The 16,563-nt window shown below is 37.2% G+C and overlaps 1 protein-coding gene across 4 annotated transcripts in view; it reads left to right on the top strand.

Moving 5' to 3' along the window:
• Positions 1-10,983, top strand: part of LOC139981246 (uncharacterized) — a 55,121-nt gene extending 44,138 nt beyond the window's left edge. For 2 of the 4 annotated variants that reach the window (XM_071993495.1, XM_071993504.1), the window contains exon 2: positions 8,561-10,983. In XM_071993495.1, the coding sequence (XP_071849596.1) occupies positions 8,617-10,812 (2,196 nt within the window). In that variant the 5' untranslated portion in view covers positions 8,561-8,616 and the 3' untranslated portion in view covers positions 10,813-10,983. Of the gene's footprint in view, positions 1-6,730; positions 6,770-8,560 lie in introns of all 4 variants that reach the window. The other 2 variants (XM_071993487.1, XM_071993477.1) reach the window with 2 other exon arrangements.
• Positions 10,984-16,563: the final 5,580 nt, after the last annotated feature.

Genomic DNA, 16,563 nt, shown 5'->3' with positions numbered 1-16,563 from the left:
TAAAGGCAGGAGCCCAGGAAGTTATTGACCAAGCGATTTTGCCAATTTTTTGACAAGTTCGGTTCGTTGTAATACGCCTCAAATAGAACTTAGAAGAAAAGGGGCCTCTACGGGCTCTAACTTAGGCCCTAGGTAGCGTGCACACTATTTCTATACTGAAGTCTGTGTAGGCTAGGTCACAACATCAAAGGTGAGTCCTAATTCGATTGATGCTTCACGTTCCTTAACCTTCAGCTTTCATTTAAAAAAAAAAACGTGTCTTTGTTGTTTGCACCTACAAATCTGTTAAAATTTCGTAGAAAATAACATTGTCACGTCCAACTCCAACTCCAACCTAGCAAGAGCTAGGCCCTAAGCCTATTTAATCAGTGAAGCCAGGATAGTGTTAACATATCAAAATTGTTAAAACGTGAAGTGCTCCTAAATCCTAATTTCGTTCCTGTTGTCGGCTACTCCAAAATCCTAAAAGTTTATTGCAACTATATAATTAGTTTTGAATCAATATAATATAGTAACAAGGAATATTATTGCTTCAGAGACTGACATGCACCAGTGCAGTAAAATGTTTACAGTCTTCAATTTCATGGGGGTGAAAGCCTCATGTGTACCCCTTCTCCCCTCTGGGTCAGACATTGGGCCAAGATTGGGGTTGAGATATTGGAGTCCAAGGACACTAGCATATTATCATATTCAGGTTTACTAACTGCTCTTTTCCACTTTAAAACAGACCTTCAACATCAGGAAGTAAAGAGAAAAGAAAGGCTCAGCACAAGTTACCTGTGCTTCACAAAAAGAGGAAGAGTAATAAGGATCAGCCAGTTGTCAGCCCTTTAGAATTCATCAAGAAGGAAGTTAATGCAGCATTCTTAGGTGAGAACCCTTAGAAGCTGTCAGGTACGGTAGCAGTACAATATACTGCCTCAGGAATTGGAACTGTTGTGGTTTTAGAACAGGGGCCCCTACTAGCCAGATTGAGCATGCCAGACAATCTAATCTGGCCCACCAAAAAACAAAGGGAAAAAAAAACCCAACCCTTTTGGTTCACCAATTTACTGGACAAAAAAAAAAATTGAAGAGAATTTGAATAAGCGTTAATTTTCAACACGAAAAAACATTGATAAAAGTTTGTCCTAGATGCTAAAACAATCATCTTCCATTTTCAGCAATCTATTTTTGGCCTTTTGTTAGTCAAAATTTCCTCCTGTGGCTACCATGGTGGGCCCGCATACTGTATGAGTAATATTCAGCAACCCACAACTAAAAGGACAGTAGGCAGCTGTTAAATTCATTTTACATCAGTTTCTGTGCAGTGTCCTTCATACTGAGCCATCTGTATGCCTCCTACTGCATGCCCATTAAGAACTGCCTCAACTGTTGACTTTTCACCAGAAATTTACAACATCAATAGAAGTATCAGTTTTTATTTGAGTGTTATCGGGGAGGGGTCAGAACCCCATTAATAATGTGTTCATTAATTGAACATTGCTTTTCAACATACTTTAACAATCATTATAGTCACTGTGTACATTTGGTTTGAATAGTATTTTTAGCTTTACAAAGTTTACGGAAAACATTTTGCATACCAACATGTATGGCATTTCCCTGTCAGTTGATGTTAGCTTTGCAGAAATTTACTTACCATCGTTTTTACTTCTCCACAGGTGTTGCAAATATTGACATAGAAAATCTAGAAGTTGGTCGGAAGTTGAGAGAAGTGAATGTGTAATTTCTCACCAAACTAAAAGAGGCTATGTTAGAATTTAACAACCACAATATCAACCACTGACTGTTATAGCAACAACTTTGGAAAACTTGGAGAATTTTTCAGAACCCACGGTGAGTAATCAGCACTTGATTATAAAGTGATTTTTATAATGGAGTGCTTCATAATTGTTTATCAAAACCATGCAGCAGTGACTGCTTGTGTGTGCATATGTGAGAGAGAGATGCCTTAGCTCAAATTTTGAAAACTTTGATAATTCAACAAGTGCAATATGCATGAAGTTCATACTTGGTAGAAAGCTACCCCATAGCAAATTCTCAGCTGCAATTGTTATTTAATTGCCAGTGGTCAACAGTTATAAACCCCATAAATGACCTTACTGAAGTAAAGGTTAAGTGAAATTAGTATGCTTATCCCTCAATCGAGTGCTTACCACTTGCTGTTACTTAGTACGTCAAAAATTGTTTGAGGTCCACACCACCTAAAAATCTGAAACTTTGTTAACAGGTTATCTCACCATGTACAGCTTACATATAGTTCACACTTTGAACAATTAGAAGAATGTATTCGGTATCTACCACCTTAGTAAATTCTTCACTGTTATTGCTTTGGGAGGGGCCAAAGGTCATATGAGATAACCAATGGTCTAAACCTGAAAACTCTGTGAATGAGCTAAGTCAAAGAATAAAGCTACATAGAATGTCAAATTTGTTCCTCTGATTGAATACTTGCCATCTATAATGTTAACTTTTTTGAGGTCAAATGTCATTTGAGGTACATTTGAGTTAAATTCTGAAAACATATCTCACTAAGTACAGCTTGCATGAAGTTAATGCTCAGTATGAAGACACTCTTAGTAAATACTCAGCTGATAGTGTGTTGGGAGAAGTCAAGGTCATTTGAGGTCACTAGTGGTCAACAACTGACAACTTTTCTAGCTGAAGAAGTGAAGTTTTGGTAAATTTCAAATTTGATAGGAATTAAGCATTTGTCTTCTTTTTTTTTGGCTGTTTCGGTCAACGTCACTCAAGGTCAGTTAATTTCAGTCTGAAAAACTTCTTGAACATGGTACCTCACCATGCACATGGCAATATTAGCCCTAGACAAGAAGAACAACATGAACAGATCTTTTACTTGACATGTGGATTCCTACATACACCATAATATTAAAAACCTTTGAAAACATGATAACTCAGGGTTGTCCACACCATATCTTTGAGTACACATTTAGTTCTCCTTTGCTAATAGTTGCAAGAGATTTTTTTTCCATTTCACTGTGGATCCCATGTACTCAGTAGAACTCTCCCCTCCAATGCCCTACAATAACAATAGGCAAAGGAATCACTAAGCCCTGTGGCTTTCTGTTTGCATGTCAATTACACCTGATCTTTGAGGACAAAAGTCTGACATTACGCTACTTTGACTTAAGTTACTGATATATTCATTTTCACATTTTGTAACAAATTTTTCTTTCAGGCAAATGGATACCATTATGAAGTTATTGGTGGCATCCACAATCTGACAGCCTGTAAGGAGCTGAGAGAGAGAAATCCAGACAAGAATGTAAAGATACAAAACTTTGGTTAGCAAACAAGCACATCAAAATAGGGGAAACCAGGCATCAGATGAGCATTGAGGTAAAGGTGACTACTATGAATTTTGTTTTTATAGAAGAATTTTTGCCGAGCAGTTATTCATCTCATTCCTCCATATTGTATATTCAGGTTGCAATGACCTATGCATTAAGACATTGAAAGTGTGTATGGAAAGTCCTTGTCTACACATAACACATAACTTTGTGTTGTGCACACAGAATCGCTCTCTTACAGTATGTGAATTTTCAAATAATTGTTATCTAATCACTCTCATAGGAAGGATTAGGTACAATATTGTAGTTCCTTTGCAAGTTGGACCATTAACAGTATTACGCAACAGTTGCCATGGTAGTGGTTAGTTTTCCCAATAGGGGTCATTCATTGTGGGGTATTGCATGGTCACCGGAAGTGTTTGACTGAGGGAGGGGTAAAAGTTGTCTGTGTGGGGTGTCCAATTTTATGTCAAACAGTCCTCTTCAATGACTGGGTTGATTTTCTTAAAACTTGGTATGAAGGTGTTTTAGGGTTAAAGTCTATGTCTAGCTGACCCCCCCCCCCCCCCCAGAAACATAGGTCAAATGTCACATCAAATTAAATTCAATGTTTTAATTCAATATTACTCCAAGGGGACACATTACATTCAAATGGAATCTTCACTTGTATAATGGGAACAACATGTAGGCTACTAATACAGGCAGAAATGTGACCTCTGTCATAGTATTACTCAGATTGTAGAGGACAGCAGAGTGATAGCACTGCAATCATATGACAGTATAGTTCTGCTAACTTATCATATCAAAAAACATTTGCAGCCTTTGTTCATTTGTTTTTTTACTATCAATGCAACAGATAAAAAATAAATAAAATGGTTAGACTGTCAGTGTAGAATAAAGTTTTATTTCTCTCTTTTTTTCTGAAGATGACACAGAAATGCTCACACTGAGTCTGTTTGGTCTGGCCATTGCGTTCAAGAGGAAAACCATTGCAAGGAAACTTTGATGGGATGATGGCACAGAACTTAATGTGACTATTGTTGCTAGGGATGATCCTAGATCACAGAGGATGAAAAAAAAGTTTATAGCACTGATTAAAAGAAGTGTATTGATTTTGGTGAAGGTCAAAGGTCATTTGGGGACAACAGGGAGGTTAATTGTCTTGTAGGGTATATGTGTTCAGGAAGTGGCAACACTGAAACAGCCACATGGTCTTCTACTCTGCAAATCCTAAAATGCTTGTTTTAAGTGTGTGTGAAATAAAAAGGGGGGGGGGGGGAGGGGGGGGGTAAGGTTACAGTGACTTTCTCTTATTATTGTATTTTTTTGGTGAAAAATTATTAGTAGGGGTATCAGTATGCCCATTAGAGCAATCTGAGAGTCTGAATAGTACATCCTTCAGAACTGCATTGTAAGCCACTTATTGTTGTTATTAATGATGTAATTTCTTATTGCTAACTGACACTCCGAGCAGTAGGGGGTGTATCGGTACGGACTTCAGAACTGCATTCTTAGCCACCTAATGGTGTTATTATGTTATTTCAGAACTAATGGTGTAACTTCTTGGTGCTAAATGACACTCCAACCATTAGCGGGGCGTTTTGGTACACCTCTCAGAACTGTTTTGCAAGCCACTAAATTTTGTTACTTCTTGGTGCTAAATGACACTCCAACCAGTAGCGGGGCGTATTGGTACGCCCCTTAATGGTGTTAGTTCTTGGTGCTAAATGACACTCCAACCAGTAGCGGGGCGTATTGGTACGCCCCTTAGAACTGTATTGCAAGCCACTAAATTTTGTAACTTCTTGTTGCTAAATGACACTCCAACCAGTAGTGGGGCGTATTGGTACGCCCCTCAGAACTGTATTGCAAGCCACTAAATGTTGTTACTTCTTGGTGCTAAATGACACTCCAACCAGTAGCGGGGCGTATTGGTACGCCCCTTAGAACTGTATTGCAAGCCACTAAATTTTGTTACTTCTTGGTGCTAAATGACACTCCAACCAGTAGCGGGGCGTATTGGTACGCCCCTTAGAACTGTATTGCAAGCCACTAAATTTTGTTACTTCTTGGTGCTAAATGACACTCCAACCAGTAGCGGGGCGTATTGGTACGCCCCTTAATGGTGTTAGTTCTTGGTGCTAAATGACACTCCAACCAGTAGCGGGGCGTATTGGTACGCCCCTCAGAACTGCATTGCAAGCCACTAAATGTTGTTACTTCTTGGTGCTAAATGACACTCCAACCAGTAGCGGGGCGTATTGGTACGCCCCTTAATGGTGTTAGTTCTTGGTGCTAAATGACACTCCAACCAGTAGCGGGGCGTATTGGTACGCCCCTCAGAACTGTATTGCAAGCCACTAAATGTTGTTACTTCTTGGTGCTAAATGACACTCCAACCAGTAGCGGGGCGTATTGGTACGCCCCTTAATGGTGTTAGTTCTTGGTGCTAAATGACACTCCAACCAGTAGCGGGGCGTATTGGTACGCCCCTCAGAACTGTATTGCAAGCCACTAAATGTTGTTACTTCTTGGTGCTAAATGACACTCCAACCAGTAGCAGGGCGTATTGGTAGGCCCCTTAATGGTGTTAGTTCATGGTGCTAAATGACACTCCAACCTGTAGCGGGGCGTATTGGTACGCCCCTTAGAACTGTATTGCAAGCCACTAAATTTTGTAACTTCTTGTTGCTAAATGACACTCCAACCAGTAGTGGGGCGTATTGGTACGCCCCTCAGAGCTGTATTGCAAGCCACTAAATTTTGTAACTTCTTGGTGCTAAATGACACTCCAACCAGTAGTGGGGCGTATTGGTACGCCCCTCAGAACTGTATTGCAAGCCACTAAATGTTGTTACTTCTTGGTGCTAAATGACACTCCAACCAGTAGCGGGGCGTATTGGTACGCCCCTCAGAACTGTATTGTAAGCCATTAATGGTGTTTCTCCTTGGTGCTAATTGACACTCCCTTGCAGTTGTGGGGTGTATTTGTTTCACTGATTCACTTTTGTACAGGGACAAGAGGTATTTTTCTTCCTTTATTCATGTAAGAAATTAACCTACTAAATTTCAGTTTATGGTCATGTAGATAAAATATAACATGAAATACATAAGTTGGTACAAACAAAGAATAATTTTCTGATTGTGTTATTTTTTGTCTCAAATTTATGTATCTGCAGTATGATTACAATGCATTTGCCTTTTTAACTCACATTTTGAAGGTTTAAAGACAATGACAGTCATAGCGTAGATTTTTCCCTTATATATACCATATTTTTATACCCGAGTGCAAACGTCATTAAAAGCAATATAATTTCTGGTAAATTTATCAATGTTGAACAAAAAGTTTTTTTTTTCTTGGATAAAAGTCAGGTTTAAATAGTTCCTAGAAACCCTAAATGTTTCCTAGCCTCTTGTTGGTGCTTTTAGAGATCACGAGGAAAAGAACATCATAATTGGTAAGATTAGTTGTTGAATCAGCCGTTACATATATTATCTGTATATAGCTGCCGAGGTAGATCGACTGCCCAAGTATCAAAGTCATATTGCTCAAAATCATGTTAGGCCTCTGGTGTCACGTAGTTATGAAAGGGAGAGCTTTTAAAATATGGAAATCACATAGGGCCATTTAGATTGGACATTTTGTATAGTTCCATAAAAATGTTGTAATGTTTTAAATGACATTACTTATGCGAAAAATGATGGATTAGTTTTGATCTTATTGCTCACATTAGTTGCATTAATTGGATTCCCTATTTAACGTCGAACATGCAGAGGACTATATTGTTACGCAACGAGGATAGCACAATGAGTTGGTTTATATCTGATGCTATGTATATGTATGTATATATAATTCAACATTACTAGCAGATAGTTAAGTTTTATTGAATATAGTTAATTGTCATTCTTATTCTAATTTAGAAATACTCTGAAAACTCAGTATAGCTCTACACGCAAAAATAAAACGTATGCATTTCAATAATTTATTGATTGATTTGTTATCATTCATTTTTTCATTCCCTGCCGAAGGAGAAAGGAATCTTTGCGATGATGGTAGTGTGTGTGTATGACACCTTGGTTTGCAAACACGATAACTCAAGAACTGTACAGTGGATGAACTCCAATTAGATACGTGGATGCACCTTTTAAGTAGAAGAATCCTATTGTTTTCCGTGGAAGTCAAAGGTCATATGTGATCTGCATTTTTGGCCTGTGGATATAACTAAGCAAGTACAAGCAAAACATCTTATTTGAGTTGACCAGAGGTCACATTTAAGTCGTGATTAACACTATTTAGGTTCGTTTCATTTAAAGAGGAAAACCATATTGACTATTTTAGTCTCTTTCCGCCGTTATAATTTCAGAGTGTATAATAATCCGTTCATCGATATGGGGTCTTTCTTTTCCAAGGCCCCTTAATATAAAAATCAATACTTCCTTTCGGATTACCTCACAAGGCAACATTCCCTCTCTCTTGAGATAAAATTCAAGTTGATTGGACAACCTTCAGGCTCGTTAATGTCAGTCTCCAATGAAAGGCCTTGTGAGATTTGCAGTCTTCATGCTATCGTTCTATCGTGCTATCTTTGTACACAATTGTATTGGCAATTACGTATCCAAAACATTTCACAAATTTTTGACTAATTTTACCAGATACCAAGCACGCAAATCAATGTTTATTGGGGGAGTTACTTTCCTAATTGTTCTAAATAGTTTAAAATGGAAGTGTGTATTACCATAAACTTAAAAGCATTCTATACTATGACTCCATTTGCAGATTTGAACCAAAGTAGATTGTACCCATGATTCGAGTTTAACTCTTTTCAATGATAGCCCATGTACGATTGTGTACATAGTGAATAGCTTGAAGCCAAAACACGGATCCCTGTGGAACATCAAACTCTAGAGGTAATGGTTCCGAAAGCTCGATATTAATGCAAACTGTTTGAAATCGGTTGGACAGATATTGACTCAAACTACTTCGATGCAATGTCCTGAAGTCCAAACTGTTCGTGAAGGGCATTGGTATGCAAGTGTCGCTCAAGTCGTGCACACACAACCTTCTCCAAAAGTTTGGAGATGAAGGACGGGTTAAACACTGGCCAGAAATACTTTAGCACTTCTGTGGCTAAACCATTTTGAATGGGTTATGCATGTATGTTTGTATTTCCATTCATATTTTATGAAATACAGGGATAAATAATAATTTGTTAAACCCCCTCCCTTTCTTTTCCTGAACTTTTTCATAGATTGTGACGAAACTGAGTACAGTTTTTTCAAGTGAGAGTTAACGATCATCATCAACATGGCATCCTGGAACCCTTTCATAGAAGACCTGACAGAAAACTTCTTCATGTGTTCTGTTTGTTTGGATCAATTTAATGAGCCGAAACTGTTACCATGTCTTCATCGATACTGTAAAGATTGCTTGAGAACAGTTATTCAAGCCAGCCATGATGGGACTATTGAATGTCCACTTTGTAAACAGCGATGTTGTATACCAGAGGATGGATCGGACGGCTTTAAGACTGATTTTCATATGAAGAGTATGCTCGAGTTCATAGAATTGCGTAAATCATTCGAAAAGAAAGATTTGAAGCAGTGTGTGAGCTGTTCAAAGGATGTGGTATGTTCCGCCTACTGTTTTAAATGTAGAGATTTTTTATGCGACGAATGTTACAAGGTTCATATCAGTAATAAAATGTTTACTGATCACCAACCAAGCACTCTGAAATTGGAAAATATGGCAGCTAAGAACCTGACCATGGAGGAAATAGCTGCAATGACGGAAGATCCCAGGTGCCATTTTCATATCAAAGAAGCAGCCAAATTGTGCTGTGGTACATGCCAAAATGAACCGGTTTGCTTTATCTGCACTATCGGTCAGCATAAAGGTCATGATCTTATAGATGTGACTCATCTAGCCAAGAAGGAAAGGACATTACTGAATCGGAACCTCGCTGAACTAAGCAAACACAAAAATAAACTATATGCGTTACCAGAGAAGGTTCAAATGGCGCTAGTAAAATTGAATGAGAATGCTATAAAAAAGACATCATTGTTGATAAGTCAACACGAGGAACAGGCAAAGAAAATAAAGGATAAACTTGCTGAATGTAATGATGAACGAGAAAAAGGAGCTGCAGACATAGAAAATAGAAGAGGATGTGAAAAACGTGAAATAACTGTTAAACATGAAGAGGAAATGAACCGCTTGATCATGAAACATGAAGAAAATATGAAAAGTACCGATGTCAAATATGACCAGGAATTGGAAGAATTTAAGGACAATTGTAAGGAAACGGAGGGTGAATTCTTTAAAAAACTCGGGAAGTTAGAAAGTAATTTCAAGACCTTGACAACAGCTAAAGATCTTCTAACAAGTCAAAACAAAAACAAATGTGAAGAAATACTAAATAAATGTAAGAAACTTATTAAACGGTACGAAAACTTATCAGCAACGTCTTCTAGCATTCTTGCATGTAATGACGATTGGACAGACGCTCAGTGCGTTCCCGACATAAGAGCAGCCAGTGAACGTATGCTCGAAGAAATGAAACAAGAATATCCAGAGTTAGAATCTTTATCTGATTTTGTCATCGGTGATATAACAAAAGTTATATCTGATAAAGTTGTCATTACAGAAAGCGCAGAGTCTGTTGTTGATGTTGCGGGAATCAAAGCTAAAGGCTACGCGATCACCGATATGACAATTAGTAGCGATGGTAATATCGTTATGACTGGTATTGTATCAAAAGAGGAATCACACATCACTGTCACTAACATGAAAGGAGAAATATTAAATCAGAAGGTTTTAAATAGAAATAAGAGATATGGGCTTCAGGCATTTCGTTTCTGTTGTAATTTGTCAGGGTTCAATGTCATTACAGTTTGCGTACCGGATGAAATCGGTATTTATAATATTTCTGACTCTTCTTACCAAAAGAAGAACATCAGTGATATGGTTAAGACGTGGCCAGATGATAGGCATGTGTTGTCTGTTATCACGAATCCCTCCAAGAATGAAATCATTGTTGGTACTAACAGCAGAGAAGTGTATGTATTTGATTATCAGCTAAATAACAGTCACATCATAGTACTACCTGATGTAATCAGGGGATCATTTGATATCACTGTCCACGACAGTAATCTTCTGATCTGTGACTATTTTGGTAGTAACTCATATGCAGTTACCATGATGACTTCAGAGAGTAAGGTGGTGTATGAATTCACCAAACCAAATCTAAGTGGAGCTGGCGTTAGACCTCACCGTGTGTGCATAGGCATGGGAGGGTTCATCTACATGCAATGGCATGATAAAAGTGGGCGGAACACTGTGCTAACACAATACAGTCGAGATGGTCGGCCATTACTAACATCAATGTCCGTTGATGACTACGCACAGTACATTACCACATCCGTAGTAGATGGTGAGGAGAAGCTCATGATAGCTACCGAAAGTTCGGGTAAAATGTATACTTACGGACTAGTACCTGCATAGCGCTTTGCAGAAATTACATATTAAAACAAAATGATATCGCGAATCTACGAGACACAGATTCAGTTGTTATCGTTGCTGTATTTGCTTGACTGGAGTTTAACACACATAGAGAAATATTACAATCCTAATTTCTAAGAGTTATATCGTTAGTGCATTTATAATTGGCAATAATTAGTTTCTTATGAGTTTATCTCCATATCTTAAATATATCCATCACAAAGACTGTCTTCCTATATATATGGATTAATTTACGTTAATATCAGTATGTTCATTCGTTATGAAAATATACTTTAACTATACAGCCAAACACATTTCCTTGACAAGGTTGGCGTATTATTCTTTGGGTATAAGCAATATTGGCTTCGTGATACAATGTGGTATATATCATTACAGATAATTTCTGGATTTCAACTCTTTCTTTACAATGTTCTTCCATTTAAAATAACCTTTGATGACATATGATATATATATATATATTAGTGCTCTATTTTCTTGTATCTCCTTAAAAATATCTGCACCCAACGAAGATGGACGTACAATGTACATGCATTTCCGAAGGGAGGTCTTTTATTTACATATAGCTGTAAACACAATACCGCGAGAACGAAATGCTTATAGGCTACTTCGTTTCTTAATACCGTATATTGCGCACAGTTTACTACTACTTTGTGAACATGGTGGTCAAAGATAATTTGTAACAGTTATAGCCTATAGCCGAGACCGAGTCATTGGGATCCAATTCCAAGTCCGTTTTTCTCATACCAACTTACCAGTTTACAAACTTCTAAGTTTAAAGTTAAGCCAGCAAACGTAACGTATGTTTGAAATCAAAGATTATTGGGATTATTGGGTCATTTTGACGTCAGAATAGCCGTATGAATGATCCAGTTCGTTGACGGCCTTCCTTGAAGGCCATAGTCGGCCGGGACCTATGGCAATGATATTGAAGTGAGCCTTACATTAGTTTAGCTAACATGCTTCTTATGTAACCACTGTCTATGTGACATTATGTTCAAATGGAAACTCTAGTGTATAAGCAGTGTCATAATCAGAGGAGGGTGGAGTGGAGTGAAGTTCGACTCCACCCCACTTTAGAAAGAGGAGTAGAAACATGTTTTGTCCCTTCCCACTTTTCTAAACAGTTATGCACTCCACTGCGTAGCAGGAGCATTCAAACGGATCACTTGAAGCAGTTAAAATAGCCTTACTTGAAACGTAACAAGACTGCTGAAAAAATTAGAAATCTCGTAATACGTTCATTCAAGATGATATTTTATAAGAAAGTAACTACAAACATACACTTAGTAAGGCAGTTGGGACAGCGGATAAGAATATTTTATAAAGCCATATAAAACTACCAAAAAGATGAGTTTTGCAAACTATCCCTAGAAATGACACATTTCGAGCAAACATGGTTGTTTTCTCCAATTTGGCAATTTTCGCCTGCGATCTGTTCTACTTCTTGTATTATTATATTCATATGGATACATTAAACGTTTGAACATTAAATATTCAGGTTCTGGTGATCACAAAGTAACGACTGTATGTTTACCAATAACAGGCAGCCTAAAACGATTGATTTCCTTTGAAACGTTTCGTTATTACCTAAATATTGCTGTGTTTGAATTAAGTATGGCATCTATATATATATATATATATATATATATATACAAATATGAATAAATATAAATATATATATATACATATATATATATATAAATATTGCTGTGTTTGATTTAAGTATGGCATCTATATATATATACATAAATATAATTAAATATAAATATATATATATAATTAAATATAAATATATATATATATATCAGTGTTGTAGCCAGGAGAAAGTGAGTGCTGGCAAATTTGAAGAGAGTGGCGGCTAATTTGTCTGACGATGGCGAGCGAAGCCAGCCCGCGAGCATAGCGAGCCCTCCTCTTCGTGAGGTCCAGGGGACCTTGATGGGGTTCGAGGGGCGAAGCCCCCGAAGCTACAGGGTTTTAGTTGATTTCAATGGCTTTAGGTGGCTCTATTCTACCCCTATTTTGATTTGGTTTTGTTCAGGCTAGAGAATCGGACTACAGTATTCGATATTCTAATTCAGAATAGTAATATTTTGGGTAAATTATTTCGAGTTTGACACAGGTAATTTTCAGTGTATTTAGATTTCATTTATTCCAAGATTCACTGATTTTTGTGACGGTCGGTAGGAAGCTTGAGTGGCGGTCGGTAGGATGCTGATTTACTCTTGTTGCCGGTCGGTAAGCACTAGTGGCGGTTACGCCCGACCGGCGCCGACCGGCGTGGCTACAACACTGATATATATATATATATATATATATATATATTGGTGCTTCTTTTGTTGACTGTTTATTGGTCAGGTGTTTACCAACAAGCTTTGTTTGCTGGAGAGTTTAAATGGATGCATGGAAGCTTTCTCAACATAGTTACTCCATCTTCCTCTTTGTTTGTGATATACTTACCTTACATTTTACTCTTATACAGTACTTTACTGTTACTTTGCATTTTACTTTACACCCCGGGACGCTCGCTCCGTTCAGCATCGCAGGCACTCCTCGTGGTCCCGAAAGCCGTCTCAACCAAGAACTACGGAGATCGCGCTTTCTCGGTCGCTGCACCGAAGCTTTGGACGACCTACCATACGACATAAAAACTGCCAAATCTCTCTGCATTTTTAAGAAGAAAAACAAGAAAAGTTTCACAACGTGATTTTGTCACTTTTATATACTCGTTTATTGTTTCTAGACTTTTACTTTTGTACAACTCTATTTTATGCGCTTATCCTTTTTTTATTTTTTTTTTATAGGTTTTGGTCTGTTTTATAGTCTTCTCGTGTTTTTTACATACTGTTTAATTTTCGTTTATGTGTTTTCTAGACTTTTTATACCCTTGATTTCTCTGTCTTTTTATTTTTTATTTGTTTTAGGTTAACTTTTTTCAGAAGGTTTGGGGTGAGTCTTCAATGCCTTTAAGGCTAAAACGATGATGACGTTTGCTCCAAAACCCCAATAGATTGTTAATAAACTCAACTAAAAAGTTGCTTGAAAATATAATACTCTGTATGATCATTTTGTTGAATGAATTCTTACTGCAATGTGTGGGGGGGGGGGTGGTGGGGTACCAAACGAACAAGAGAAATACCTTTTCAGGTATACTGTGTCAAATTGTGAAATAAGTAGAATGAATTTAATACTAGAATTAAGATATGTTGAAAAGGACCGAAATTATAGGCCACCGTGATTTTGTCCAGTATACATCTTTCAGATGATGTTTATTACCAGAGTGAAATTGTTCAGCTCCAGTATCCAAACTTTGGGGCTCTGGTAGCTGACTATCTGAAATGACTGATTTGATTTAATGTGTAAATGGAGGATGGGTCCGACAGGAGTTAAGGAATTAATATATTCTGGTCAGTACAGAATAACCTATATGTTACCCGCCCGCCCCAAAGAAAGGGGAGGGGAGGGAGAGGGAGGGTGAGGAGGAGGGGATGAAAAGAAAGAAAGAAAAAAGAGTAAATTTTCATTTTTTATGTTTATACATGTTTCTCAACAACTTGTAACCAAAAGTATGATATTCTCTGTCTATATGTTAGCTTATGGTAATAAAAAAAAGAAGTAATCTTAGGTACAAAATGTACAATTACATGAATTCTACCAACAATTTCAATGCTCACACTCGAAGAAGATAAAGAAAATGACAGAAGACAAGAAGATGAAATTGTGGATCCATCTCATCATACACACTTTCATAAATGGTCGAAAAAATGTGATATTCTAAACATATAGGCAATTACAATAATTCCTTTAGAATTAATCCTAAATAACTGACAAATATCAACAGCAAAATACAGTAAAGAAGAAGAGATAGAAAAAAGCTGAGGAAACTTGAAATTTTCTCCGTTTTCAATTCAGAATGAGACACTTTAGGTAACGTTGCTAGGCAATGGTTGCTTTGTGGAGCAAACAGAACGACACATATGTTATATACAAGTGAGATATATAAGACATGAATTTATAAAGAAAAAAACCAAAACAACAACAAACAAACGAAAGAGCCCATGAAAATATTTGTGAAACTTAGATACACTGTTTGGATAATTTAGCCTTAAATCAAGCCAGAGTATTAAAGTATAAGTGAATTTATCAACAGTATTGCTTATATTTGAATACTGATTATTCAATACCCCTATATATTTGAAAATATATTCAATGGATAATTCTATTTGTCCCACGCTTTTGCAAAGCGCATCTTAAATTGATTGAAATTGTTGAAAACAAATATCCCCATGAAGACTGAAAAACTGATTTCTTCTTTGGATTGGTCTATAAGATACCGGGAGAAATGTCTAAGGAAGTTGGATCATATACTGATTTTCTGTAAGCAGGCCGATAGTGAGAGTACAAAGTATACAGTATGAGTACGAGTACAAAGTCCTGAGTACTAGTGTAACATCGTGGGTACAAGTATGGCAAAATGTACTTGAGTATGGGCTCGAATACGAATACAGACTTGAGTACTTCAAGTCCGTCTATAAGTATCTGACGTTTTCAAGCATCCTACAGTAATATAGAATATGCCGCCTCACAAGATGCACAGTACAGATTACTAATCAAGGGTCAAAATAAAAATTTTCCAACAAACACAAAGGTTTGGAACTTGCTCAATTTCTGAATGTAACAGGAAAAAAACAAAATGGGAGAGAATATTACAGAATTGGCATGAATGGCACAAAGATACCAACCTAAAGCCAACTTTCAGCTTTATAAGAAAACTTAGCATACTGTACGGGTTTAATTTCATCGGTACAAAGATTTCTCTAAGATACAAACCGATTCAAATTTTCAACAGAATATCATATAAATTGACTATCTGAAGATTTTGAGAAATAATGTGTGAAAGAAAGACATGTTTCCAAATAGCTGAAACCTGTATCAGTGATTGAGGACATCCAATGTAATACTTGCATGGCCTTCGCATAAACCTATTGAATTCCCTCTGATACAAGAAATAGCTCAGGAAAAAATTCATACCGACAACAAATTATTTTTGTTTCTTTTTACAAAGAATAACTTGACACAGAGATTTGAGAAATGGCTTTATGGAGATACCCATCACAAAACTTGGAAGAGAAATAGAAACATTAATTCATATATTTATTTACTGACTGTACAGGCGCAAACTGATGCATACCAAGTAGCATTGCAACAGGTTCTTTACGAATTAAAATGATTTTTAATCTTTACAAAATGAGGAATGGGACTTTTTTCCACGACCCCTGATAATGAACTTTTGTAACCAAAACAATGAACTATTGATTTGTAATATATCTAGAACACAAGGACTTTCATGTTTCAACCCCCCCCCCCCAACTCAACCCTACCTCCCTCTCTTTCAAGAAAAAAACATTGATGTCTTTATGAAAAGACTGGGTAAACCATGAGTGATGGCCGAGTCTATCATCAAACGAAACAGTTTGCATAACCAAATTTGACACTTAACACTATCCATACATATAAAACTTTCAAAGGAGGTATCGATTGATTCTTTGGTGTAGATCCCCAGGGAGGTTGGAAAGATGACCCCGGTTCATTCACTAACTGTGCAATGACCTCCCATGAAAACGACCCTCCCAACCCCATCCTTCGACCTGTGAAAGCCTAGTTTCATTTCTGTAGGATGGATGTCACCAGGTTAGTATTTCTCATGTATACCGTAAATGCATCCTGGTTAGG

Source organism: Apostichopus japonicus, chromosome 2 (genome assembly GCF_037975245.1).
Source record: "Apostichopus japonicus isolate 1M-3 chromosome 2, ASM3797524v1, whole genome shotgun sequence".
In the NCBI taxonomy this organism is placed as follows: Eukaryota; Metazoa; Echinodermata; class Holothuroidea; order Aspidochirotida; family Stichopodidae; genus Apostichopus; species Apostichopus japonicus.
Note: the sequence above shows the minus strand (reverse complement) of the source record. Positions and strands in the feature narration are given on the sequence as shown.